Source organism: Molothrus ater, chromosome 25, assembly GCF_012460135.2.
Source record: "Molothrus ater isolate BHLD 08-10-18 breed brown headed cowbird chromosome 25, BPBGC_Mater_1.1, whole genome shotgun sequence".
Classification (NCBI taxonomy): Eukaryota; Metazoa; Chordata; class Aves; order Passeriformes; family Icteridae; genus Molothrus; species Molothrus ater.
In genome coordinates this window covers 3,711,752-3,724,791 of record NC_050502.2, presented here as the reverse complement: position 1 = coordinate 3,724,791, position 13,040 = coordinate 3,711,752, and the positions used below count along the sequence as shown (strand labels likewise).

Below are 13,040 nucleotides of genomic sequence, written 5' to 3'. Positions count from 1 at the left end.
GGGGATGAGAATCCAAAGGCAAATTTCTATGAGCAAAGCCACCAAGCCACCAGAACCTCCCAAAACCACCAGCGAGGAGGAAACAGCACAGCGATAAATGAAATTAAAAACCGACCCAACACCTTCAAACAAAGCAGCTCAACTTCCTTCAACCTGGCAGAGGCACAGCGAGGAGGAAGAGGAGGAGGAGGAGGAGGAGGAGGAGGAGGAAACAAAGCTCCTTAGCTCAGAGGGATAAGGATTGGAGCAGGATTTCCAGCCTACCTTCACGTAGTAGTAGCGCAGCGCCCGGCTGAGTTTATCATAGTTCATGCTGGGCTTGTTCTTACGGATCCCCCAGAGCCTGGCCACCTCCTCTGCCTGCAGCAGCTTGAATTCCCCGTCGTTGGAGGTCCAGCAGATGATGTTCTTGTTCTGAGGCTCTTGGAGCAGCTGGAGGAGGAACTGCCACAGGGTGATGGCACTGTCCATAGCAGAGAGCTGCAATTCACAAAGGGGAGGTTAAGCCCGGAGCATTTCCCTCCTCTCTCTCCCTACAAGGGGGTGAAAAAATGGAGCAGGGATTGTTATTTCCAAAGGCAGCAAGAGTAAAAAATTATATTAGTCACCAGTCGTGAAAGATGTTCCCTGCAGAACTGAGGGGCTGAGTGCCAACTCTGGCGTCTCCTCCCACATGTCAGTACTTTTCACATGGGTTATATTTAGCCTCATTTAACTAAATCAGGTCACTTTGGGTAAGTTGCAGTGAGTCACTACCCCCCAAAAAAAAAAAAAAAAAAAAAGTTTCCAAGTTGTTCCATGTTCACCCACTCTGGCTTGTGGTGCTTTGTGAGAAGGAGCTCAGGTACAGCCAGGTAGGGATCAAAGCACCCCCTCACCTCCTCCTCTCCCTCCTGCTCCCACCTCGCCGGGAGCACAGCACAACCAGGAACTGCACAGCTCCACGAAGATGCCAGAGCCAAAACAACCCAATCTCCCCTCAGTTTTCAGTCTCCCAATCACCCCAATCTCCCTTCAAATCTTTCTTTTCCAGGTATCACCCCGTTCTTTTTTTTTTTTATAAGAATAAACACAAAAATAAATTAGAATTATTCCAAACACGGCCTTTGCTCCATCCCTGCCACGTCTTACCCACATCAATGATCTAGGCTGGGACTTTCTAGGACTGGTATCAATGATTTAGGCTGGGACTTTCTAGGACTGGTATCAACGATTTAGGCTGGGACTTTCTAGGACTGGTATCAATGATTTAGGCTGGGACTTTCTAGGACTGGTATCAACGATTTAGGCTGGGACTTTCTAGGACTGGTATCAATGATTTAGGCTGGGACGTTCTAGGACTGGTATCAATGATTTAGGCTGGGACTTTCTAGGACTGGTATCAATGATTTAGGCAGGGACTTTCTAGGACTGGTATCAATGATTTAGGCAGGGACTTTCTAGGACTGGTATCAATGATTTAGGCTGGGACTTTCTAGGACTGGTATCAATGATTTAGGCTGGGACTTTCTAGGACTGGTATCAATGATTTAGGCTGGGACTTTCTAGGACTGGTATCAATGATTTAGGCTGGGACTTTCTAGGACTGATATCAATGATTTAGGCTGGGACTTTCTAGGACTGATATCAATGATTTAGGCTGGGACGTTCTAGGACTGGTATCTGCCAGTTGATTCCTGCTCTGAAGTTGTTGATTTTCCCTTCTGCTCACCAGGAGCACAGCACAGCCAGGAACTGCACAGCTCCACGAAGATGCCAGAGCCAAAACAACCCAATCTCCCCTCAGTTTCTATTCCAGCCTCTCAATCACCCCAATCTCCCTTCAAATCTTTCTTTTCCAGGTATCAACCCTGTTTTTTTTTAAAGAGAGTAAACACAAAACCAAATTAAAATTATTCCAAACATGGTCTTTGCTCGACTCTCCATCCCTGCCATGTCTTACCCACGTCAATGATTTAGGCTGGGACTTTCTAGGACTGATATCAATGATTTAGGCTGGGACTTTCTAGGACTGGTATCAATGATTTAGGCTGGGACTTTCTAGGACTGGTATCAATGATTTAGGCTGGGACTTTCTAGGACTGGTATCAATGATTTAGGCTGGGACTTTCTAGGACTGGTATCTGCCAGTTGATTCCTGCTCTGAAGTTGTTGATGCATAAATTCATCAAGGACAGACCAGGCAGGTAACATTTTACCTCAACCATTTCTGACTACACCAAACAGAATTTCCACAAATATTTTTCAGCAGAACACTCATCATTCTGGGTAAAGATACAGTGGGAATTAAACCAAGCAAAATATTAATTCAGCATCTCCTATAGATTCTCTAATTAAGGCAGTTTAAACTTCTTCCTGTGAAATAAAAACAGGAAAAAAATGCTCTGGGGTAGTGAATAACACTGGATATACATAATATTGGATCTACACTATATTTTTCCCTATTTTTTTACCATTTTTGACTACACCAAACAGAATTTCCACAAATATTTTTCAGCAGAACACTCATCATTCTGGATATTAATTCAGCATCTCCTATAGATTCTCTTAGTCCAGAACTGTTTAATTAACACAGCCTAAACTTCTTCCTGTGAAATAAAAACAGGAAAAATGCTCTGGGATAGTGAATAATGCTGGATATACATAATATTGGATATACACTATATTTTTCCCTATTTTTTACTACACCAAACAGAATTTCCACAGATACTTTTAAGCAGAGCACTCATCATTCTGGATAAGGTACAGTGGGAATTAAACCAGGCAAAATATTAATTCAGCATCTCCTATAGATTCTCTTAGTCCAGAACTGTTTAATTAACACAGCTTAAACTTCTTCCTGTGAAATAAAAACAGGAAAAAATGCTCTGGGATAGTGAATAACACTGGATATATGAAATATTGGATCTACACTGTATTTTTCCCCCTCGGAAAGGGGGTCCAGGGGATCCATCTGGGCGGGTTTGATATTCTAACACGAATCCCAAGATATTCAAGCACCGATCCCAAGCTCCAAAGCAAAGGGAGCCGGAGCCAGGCGGGTGTTGGGTGATGTCCCTGTGCACACAGGGCTCAGCCTGCCCTGCCAGCTCATCCCTGCTCCCAAAGCCTTTTATTCCAATCTCATTAGTGCCCAGCACTTGGCCAGCCCTATATAAGGAAGGGAACTGTGTCCAGAGCACTCAGGGAGCCCTGGGACAGGATTAGAGCTGACACTTCACACAGGGCTCGGGGGAAACCAGCTGCCCTGGGGGCATGGCACCTTTCTGGGCACCTTTCTGGGCATTTCAGCCCTCGTGCAGAATCCCTGCCTCGTGGCACACGCTGCCTGATGTGACATTGATCCAGGCAGGGAAATTGCTGCAATTACACGGAACAATCTCCGAGCGAAGGCCACCCACACCCCCTGGTGAGGCTGGCCCGAGGTGCTTTCCCTGTTAATTACAGCACAACTCCCTGCTTGCCCAAATTAATTGCTCAGCGCTCGAAGAAACTGGAGGCTGCGCTTCCAGACTCTTCCCACACCTCTCTGCGCTGTGCCAGCTGATCCATCCGGGATTTAGGCACCAGGAAAACACCTTCAAACCCTTCCAGCACCGCCCTGGTGCTGCCACGGTGTTCCCAGCATCCCAGGCACAGGGCTGTGCCTCGTTCTGCAGGGGGATGATGCAGCCACACGTGGTGGAGCGGATGGAGAGCACGAGGACTGGGCTGTCGGGAGCGCGGAGATGCACCGGGAGCGAGCAGGCAACCGCAGCTGAGCCATCGCTCCCACGCTGTGCTCGGCTCCGGCGCCCCGGGAGCGCTGCAGCAAACTGGTGCAGCGTGGAAATCACGTTAGCAACAGCAATTCACACTGGCAAAGGCTTTGCTTTTAATATTTCCCCACCCCTCCTGCTCAAAATCCACGCAGCTTTCACCCCAGAACTGAACTCCTGTTCTGCTTCCTTGAGGAAATTCCACCTTGCTGTTAATTCCAAGCTAACCCAAGGGGTTTTTTTAAATTTTTCCCCACCCCTCCTGCTCAAAATCCATGCAGTTTTATCCCAAAATTGAACTCCTGTTATGCTTTCCTTGAGGAAATTTCACCTTGCTGTTAATTCCAAGCTGACCCAAAGCTTTTTTTTCATATTTTTCCCCACCCCTCCTGCAAAAATCCACGCAGGTTTCACCCCAGAATTGAACTCCTGTTATGCTTCCTTGAGGAAATTCCACCTTGCTGCTAATTCCAAGCTGACCCAAGGCTTTTTTAAAAATTTTTCCTCACCCCTCCTGCTAAAAATCCACGCAGGTTTCACCCCAGAATTGAACTGGTGTTAGTTATTTCATGGGGCTGCTGCCCTTGAGGAAGTTCCACCTTGCTGCTAATTCCAAGCTGACCCAAGGGGTTTTTTTCATATTTTTCCCCACCCCTCCTGCAAAAATCCACGCAGCTTTCACCCCAGAACTGAACTCCTGTTATGCTTCCTTGAGGAAATTCCACCTTGCTGCTAATTCCAAGCTGACCCAAGGGGTTTTTTTTAAATTTTTCCCCACCCCTCCTGCTCAAAATCCACACAGTTTCATCCCAAAATTGAACTGGTGTTAGTTATTTCATGGGGCTGCTGCCCTTGAGGAAGTTCCACCTTGCCTTGCTGTTAATTCCAAGCTGACCCAAGGTTCTTTTTTCATATTTTCCCCCACCCCTCCTGCTAAAAATCCATGCAGTTTTATCCCAAAATTGAACTCCTGTTATGCTTTCCTTGAGGAAATTCCACCTTGCTGTTAATTCCAAGCTGACCCAAGCCAAGCGTTGCTGCCCAGGTCACAGCTGGTCTGGAATCCAGCTGGAGATGCACAGAATATTCTGTAAAATATTCTGTAAAGCAATATTATTATTACAATTATTACTTATAATATATCATACATAATATATAAAATATACAATATTATATATAATCAATATATAATAATATATATTATTACATCATTATTATTGTTATTGTTATTATTACTACTACAATATTTTGTAAAACAGCACACAAAGAATGGCCAAAAATACTAGACACTAAAAAACAAACAGGATAAAAACCCCAAAGCACCTTTCCCAGAGATGAGCTAAACTGTTCTAAGGAGCGTTTACCAAAGTGAAGAGCTCAGGCTGCTCAAAGCCTGCATTTTCCAGCTGGAAGGATCCTGAGCCAGGGGCAGAGTTACAGACTGTACTGGAGAGCAATTTTGATCAAGTTCCTCCTGATGTTTCTGGCATTTGCAGCTCCAGGCGTGTCACGATTCTGTCTGTCACCCAGAGGACACATGGCACGTCCCCAGCTTGGAAAAGTCTTGTCTAAAAACCATTAAAAAGGGTGGAGAGGCCTCAGTGATCCCCTGGCTGTCACAGAACGGGAGCAGGGAGAATTCTGGAATTGTTCATGGATGGGTTTTAGAGCATAAAACTGAATATTCCTCTTTATTAAATATTCACTGCATTCATCTCCAGGGAATGATGGAGATCCCACAGTGGAAGCTCCTGGAAATTTCAAAGAAATGGGGAATGTGGAGTTTTTCTGGAGGTTCTATCCAAAAGGAAGGCCAGAAAACAATCCTGGCCAAAGCCATGGGATCACAGGTGGATTGTGCCCCTTCAGTGGCCAGGACAGAGCTGATACCTGGGAAAGTCCAATGGGCATCAGGACACAAAGCTGTGTCTCACTGACCTTTACTACCAAAGCAGAAAAATACATTAAAAACCTCTTGTTTCTCCAGGATAAACCAGAACATAAAAAAACCATCACACAAAATGTAAAATCAAAAGCAGCACAGGTGAGCTGAGCCTTAATAAATGTGAGGAAAAGGTTTTTCCTTCTCCAGCTGCTGCAGCTCCTGAGCACTGACAGGGATGAGAAGTGGCTCAAGAAGCCCCTGCCCAAGGTTGTAAACAGCATTTCAACTTTTTAAATCCTCTCACAGCACAAAACCCCTCCTAAACCCAGCTCCTTTTCCTCCAGGATGGGGAATAATTATCAATAATTACCAACACCCCGCCCCAAACCATCCTTTTTTGAGGGTTCTTTTCCCTCCTGAGAGCCCATGGAGAAAAGGGATCCCACAAAATGTAAAATTAAAAGCAGCACCGGTGAGCTGAGCATTACTAAATGTGAGGAAAAGGTTTTTCCTTCTCCAGCTCCTGCAGCTCCTGAGCACTGACAGGGATGAGAAGTGGCTCAAGAAGCCCCTGCCCCACATGACTGAGGGTGAAATGTCCTCACAGTGTGTAAACAGTATTTCAACTCTTTAAATTTCCTCAAAAGGCCCCACTCTCCTCCTCTCACAGCTCTCCAGCAGCACAAAAACCCCTCCTAAACCCAGCTGCTTTTCCTCCAGGATGAGCACACCAATAATTACCAACACCCCACTCCACACCATCCTTTTGTGAAGGTTTTTTTCCCTCCTAAAAACCCGTGGAGGAAGGAAAAGGGATCACACAAAATGTAAAATTAAAAGCAGCACAGGTGAGCTGAGCATTAATAAACGTGAGGAAAAGGTTTTTCCTTCTCCAGCTGCTGCTCTTGCTGAGCACTGACAGGGATGAGAAGTGGCTCAAGAACCCCCTGCCCAAGGTTGTAAACAGCATTTCAACTTTTTAAATCCTCTCACAGCACAAAACCCCTCCCAAACCCAGCTCCTTTTCCTCCAGGATGAGCACACCAATAATTACAAACACCCCACCCCAAACCATCCTTTTGTGAGGGTTTTTCCTTCCTTTTGTGAAGGTTTTTCCTTCCTTTTGTGAGGGTTTTTCCTTCCTTTTGTGAGGGTTTTTCCTTCCTTTTGTGAGGGTTTTTCCTTCCTTTTGTGAGGGTTTTTCCTTCCTTTTGTGAAGGTTTTTCCCCTCCTAAAAAACCCATGGAGAAAGGAAAAGTGAAAAGGGAATGAAGCTGAGATCTTTTCCCTCCCAGCACCATGTGAGCAGGAGGAAAAAATAGTTGCTAGAGGCAGAGGGCAGCTCTGCTTTGTAATGAGGGAGCTAAAATAGAGCACTATTATTGTCTTGAGATCTTCTCCGACGCCTACGGGTGACCCTGGAGTTCAGCAGGAGCTGCCAGGCTTTGGCACAGAGCTCCCAAAAAACCTGAGCCTCCTCCCCTGCTGCTGCTCAGCTCTGCTGGAGGCCTGGCTCTGCACGAGTTTATCCAGAAAATTGGGATTTGGGATTTGTAATCCCCTCTGTGCGACGGCAGGGCCTGGAGGTTTGGATTTTCCTGGCAACGCGGCACCAAAAAATCCAAATATTCACCCTCTGGGAAAGGAGTAAAGGCAGGATTAAGGGGTTTAGGCCTGGCCTAACCCCCTCCTTCAAGGTCTTCTAGCAGATTTCCTGTGCTTTGACTCAACAGCAAATAATCCCCAATAATCTTTCACCTCCATTTGTCGCAGCAGCCTCTGCTCAAGCATCTGCAGCATCTGATGATTTCTGCAGATGGGCTGAATAAAAAAAACAACAACAAAAAAAAAACCCTTGTCAGGCCCCCAGACAGGAAGAAAAGCCCAGAGGAAAGGGAAGGATGTGCCAGGCACAGAGCAGAAGCATCCCCAGCACGGTGTCACAGGCAGGGGACAGCCCCAAAAAGGGCCCTGGAGACACAGAAAGGGCTCCCAGCCCCAAAATAAAAATTGGAATTAAGGCAGCAACAGGTTTGGGGAAGCTCGTGGTGTAGGTGAGAAAATCAAGGTTTCGGTTCTAGGAAATTATTGGAAATTATAGGAAAATCCAGGGAAAAGTCCAGGGAAAATGTAGGAAAAAAATGCAGGGGAAAAAAAAAAACAGGGGGAAAAAAAGGCAGGGGGAAAAAAAACAGGGAAAAAAAAACAGGGGAAAAAAAAAACAGGGAAAAAAAACCAGGGAAAAAAAACAGGGAAAAAAAAACAGGGGAAAAAAAAACAGGGGAAAAAAAAACAGGGAAAAAAAAACAGGGGAAAAAAAAACAGGGGAAAAAAAAAAAAACAGGGAAAAAAAAAAAAAACAGGGAAAAAAAAAAAAAAAGGGAAAAATAGGCAGGGAAAAAAAATCCAGGAAACAAAATCCAGGAGAAAAAAATCCAGGAAATTCCAGGAAAAAAATCAGGAAATTCCAGGGAAAAATTCAAGAAATTCCAGGGAAAAATTCAAGAAATTCCAGGGAAAAAATTCAGGAAATTCCAGGGAAAAAAAATCAAGAAATTCCAGGGAAAAATCCAGGAAATTGCAGGGAAAAAATCAGGAAATTCCAGGGAAAAAAAATCAGGAAATTCCAGGGAAAAATCCAGGAAATTGCAGGGAAAAAATCAGGAAATTCCAGGGAAAAATTCAGGAAATTCCAGGGAAAAAAATCAAGAAATTCCAGGGAAAAAAAATCAAGAAATTCCAGGGAAAAATCCAGGAAATTGCAGGGGAAAAATCAGGAAATTCCAGGGAAAAAAAATCAGGAAATTCCAGGGAAAAAAAAATCAGGAAATTCCAGGGAAAAAAATCAAGAAATTCCAGGGAAAAAATTCAGGAAATTCCAGGGAAAAAATTCAGGAAATTCCAGGGAAAAAAAATCAGGAAATTCCAGGGAAAAAATTCAGGAAATTCCAGGGAAAAAATCAGGAAATTCCAGGGAAAAAAAATGAGGAAATTCCAGGGAAAAAAATCCCAGGAGAGCAGAGCTTGCTGTGATTGCCACTTCCCAAAGGTATTCCCAGGGATTTTTCTGGCACCTTGGGAAGGGCACGGTGTGTGAGCAGCAGGAATTCTGCAGCCAATGATTCTGTTGTGCAATTTTGCTGTGGACACAAGGCCCCGGTGCCTGTCCCAGGAAAACAAACAGAGGTGGGTGAAGGAGAATTTTGGAGGTCACAGGCCCAAGTCCACGGTGAAAAGCTCAAAACCTGAGCAGGATTTTGCCCTCTCTTTGTTCAATTAAAGAAATGAAGAATTGTTGATTAAATAATTGAATAAATAAATGGTTGCCCTATCCCTGACGTGGTTGATGAAGTGTCCAATTCAAATGGGTATCAAAATAAAAGCAAGCAACAGTTTTATCAGCAATATTCCATTCCTAACAAACCTTTCCTAAAAGCTTTTCCAGCTCCCAGGGCTGTGACTCACCTGAATTGGTACTTTGAGGGTTTTATCCATTTTAATTCATTTTAAAAAGAGCCTATTGTCAAAAAAAACCCAAAAATCCACAAATCTGCTGTCCAAACCTCCATTCCCTGATGTGGTGGGAAGCACAGCAGGAAATTGGGTCCTTTTCCAGAGCACACACAGGTGAAATGCCAGGTAAAAACCTCTTAAATGTGTAAAATAAAGGAATTAAACAAAGAATTCTAACTAAACATCCGGAATTCTACACTCCCTTAAAAAATCCCAACCCCTGGCATCTTTCCAAGTAGCAATCCAATCAAACCATCTCTAATAAATAACAAAAACCAAGGAAAAACAAGGAAAAAAACCACCCCAAACTCTATTAAATTCCTGTTTTCCCTTTGCTTCTGGCATTCCCTGCACAGTTGTTCCCAATCCAGGCAGGAAAATCAGATTATTGTGAAGGAGAAGCCGTGGTTATCAAGGCAGGAAGTTCCCTGGAAGGAAATGCTGAAGGATGTCCTCATGATAAGAGCTGCTCCAGAGTTTTCATTGCCTAATTCCACTCCAAGCCTCTCTTTTATTTTTTTTTTTTAACTCAAAACAAATGTTGCAATCAATTTTGTCTCCCTGGCTCAAAATTTGGGCTGCTTGAGACGAAATTTAGGTGTTTTAGCAAAAATGTGAGGGGTTAGGAACCAACTGTTTCAGCTTTTAAGTGCTGAGAAAGAAATATTTCCTTTTTTTTTTTTTTTCTGTATTTTCCAGTTTTTCCTCAGTGTTTTCTGGCCTTTCTGAATTGGCCAAGATCAGGAACAAACCATGAAGGACAACAATGACATCAGGATTTCCATGGGACTCAGGGTGGCAGCAGATGAGCCCAAGCAGTTTTCTGGAGGTATTTGAATCCTGAGACAGAGACAAAAGGGCCCCTTTTTTATTTCAAATTATCACACCTGATAAATTGATGATAAATTAATGGAAAACAGGGGGGAAAAGGGGATTTTAAAGCCCATTTTGTGACATTCCTGCAACTGCTGCAATCCCTCTGCTCCTCCATCCCTGCCTGGGCATGACTGGCATCCCACCACTGATGATGAAATTATTAATTTCCCTGATTTGCCACACTTGGATCAGCATTATTCCTTCCCTAACTCTTTTATTTTTTTTTAGGATCTAAGAGCCCAGGGAAGGTTTAGGACACACAGAGGGGATGGGAAACTTCAAAACCAAAAAAGCCTTTGATGGGTTTGTGACCCTGCTGGGATTGTTCCCCAGCGAGCCATAAAAAAACCCTCAGATTTCCTGGAAGCTCCTAAGGAGATTGCACTCACTTCCTCCTCATCTGGGCCCCGTGTTTACCAACAGCAGATTCAATTAAATTGCCTTGCACAGGCACAATCCCTCTGCTGGAAGGAAAAACATCCCCAGTTCAGAGCAACAACAACACCCCCCCAAAAAAAAAAAAATAAATCCCAATTTAAAATTCCTGCTGGATGGTGAAAAGGAAAAGTGATTGAAGCTGGAAAAGCTCCCCTGGAACAATGTTTATGGTACACTCAGCCCCGTTGTCATGGTGATGGAACAACTATTCCCTGCAAACAGGCACAGAGACCCTAAAAATAAACAGCCCAGCCGAAATCCCCGTGTCAGGCATGGGGAGAGAAATCCCAAATCCCAAGAAACCTTTCCTAAAAGCTTTCCCAGCTCCCGGGGCTGTGACTCGCCTGAATTGTACTTTTAGGATTTTATCAATTTTAATTCATTTTTAGAAAGAGATTTTTTTTAGAAATTTTAGGAAGAAAATTTTTACTGCCCAAAAAAAAAAAAAAAACAACCCAAAAAATCCACAAACTTGCTGTCCAAAACACACACAGGTGAAATGCCAGGTAAAAGCCTCTTAAATGTATGAAATAAAGGAATTAAATTCAAACTAGAGATGCAGAATTTTACACTTCCTTAGAGTGGAGCCTCCAAAGCAAACCACTGCCTCGCTCAGGAGCTGCTCCTTAAAAATCCAGACAAAATAGAAATTCAGCACTTAAAAATCAAGCACAGCTCTGGAGGTTGTCCAGCCCTGCTGGGGAATTTTTGGGGATGGAGAGGAAGGGAGGGAGCTGGAGGTGGAACACAGGTATGGGATGTGTGTGGATGAGAGAACACCAAATAAAAAGCAGGATTTGCAGGATTTGCATACTTTCTCCTCTGCCTCCCCTATTGATGTGGGCAGGAATCCACCCAGTTCAGACAGGGGAGTGAAAAAAAAATAAAATAATAGTGGTGAGGAATTAAAAAATAAAAAAAAAACAGCAGCCATTGGAGCCAAATAAGCAAAGCCTGGATCCAAACAACAGCTGGACTCAGCCTGCAGGGCCTGCACCCAAAAATCCCCTGCACCCAAAAATCCCCTGCGTCCCACCAAGGAACCCCAGGATCCAAACAACCAATTTCTGGATCAAAAATCTCCTGCACCCCACTAAGGAACCCCTGGATCCAAACAACCAATTTCTGGATCAAAAATCTCCTGCACCCAAAGGTTCCCTGCATTCCACCAAGGAACCCCTGGATCCAAACAAGCAATTCTTGGACCCAAAAATCTCCTGGATCTCACCAAGCAAGCCCTGGAGCCAAACAAACTCCAGGATTCCACTGAGCCATCCCTGCATCCAAACAACTCCTAAAGCCAAACAAGCAATTCCTGCACCCAAAAGTCTCCTGCATCCCATCACCCAAATTCTGACTCTAAACAACCCCTGGACCCAAAAAAACCGATTCCTGGACCCAAAAATCTCCAGGATCCAAAAACCTCCTGGATCCCACCACCCAACCTCTGACTCAAAACAACCTCTAGACCCAAAAAAACAATTCGTGGACCCAAAAATTTCCAGGATCCCACCAACCAACCTCTGGATCCTAAAATCTCCTGGATCCCACCAACCAAACTCTGACTCAAAATAACCTCTAGACCCAAAAAGCCAATTCGTGGACCCAAAAATCTCCTGGATCTCAAAATCTCGAGGATTCTACCAACCAACCTCTGACTCCAAACAATCCCTGGACCCGAAGAAAACCCAATTCCTGCAGCCAAAAAACTCCTGGATCCCCCGAACCAACCTCTGGATCCTAAAATCTCCAGGATCTCATTACCCAACCTCTAACTCCCCTGGACCCCAAAAACCAATTCCTGCACCCAAAAATCTCCAGGATCCCACCAACCAAACTCTGACTGAAAACAACCCCTGGCCCCCAAAAATCCGATTCCTACACCCAAAAACCTCCCGGATGCCACCAAGCACCCCCAGGACGGAACGAAGCCGCTCCAGCCCGGATCCAAGCCCAGCCCCGGCTCCCCCCAGCCCAGCCCCGTCCCGGCCGCTCTCCGTGCCCGGTGCGGGTCCCGAGGGGCAGCGCCGGCGGCACCGCCCGCACCCCGCAGCCCGGCCCGCCGCTCCCCCCGAGCTCTCCGCCCCCGCTCACCGAGGAGGAGCCCCGCCGGTGCCCGGGTGCCGTCGGGTGCCGGTGCTGGGCGCGGCCCCCCCGCCGTCCCTCATGCCCGGCGCGGCCGCCGGGGCCGCATCCCGGGCGGGCGGGCGGAGCCGGGCGGGCAGCGCGGGGCGGCCGCCTTCCACACGGCCGGGGGCGCGCGCGCGGGACGGACCCTCCGCGGCCGCCGTAGCGCCGCTTCCGCCCACGGGCCCGCGGAGCTCGCGGGAGGCGGCCAATCGGAGCGCGGCAACGGGAGGGCGCGGGCCAATGGGAGGGCGCGCTGAGGGCGAGGGGCGGGGTTAGGGGCGGGGCCTGGGGCGCGGGCGGGACGCGCGGTCCCGGTGCCCGGACTGGGCCATGTGCGCGGGCCCGGCCCCGAACCGGCCTCGAACCGGGCCCGAATGGCCCCGAACCGGCCTCGAATCGGCTCCGAACCAGCCCCGAATGGCCCCGAACCGGCCCCGAAC

General features: G+C 46.2%; 1 protein-coding gene across 2 annotated transcripts in view; it reads right to left on the bottom strand.

Moving 5' to 3' along the window:
- Window positions 1-12,666, bottom strand: part of ELK4 (ETS transcription factor ELK4) — a 28,752-nt gene extending 16,086 nt beyond the window's left edge. The window contains exons 1-2 of one of the 2 annotated variants that reach the window (XR_008508828.1): window positions 12,565-12,632; window positions 265-480 (exon numbers count right to left, since the gene is read on the bottom strand). Coding sequence is in view for 1 of the 2 variants with exons in the window: in XM_036398533.2 (XP_036254426.1) it covers window positions 265-471 (207 nt within the window). In the remaining variant the exon portion in view is untranslated. Of the gene's footprint in view, window positions 1-264; window positions 481-12,564 lie in introns of both variants that reach the window. The other variant, XM_036398533.2, reaches the window with a different exon arrangement.
- Window positions 12,667-13,040: the final 374 nt, after the last annotated feature.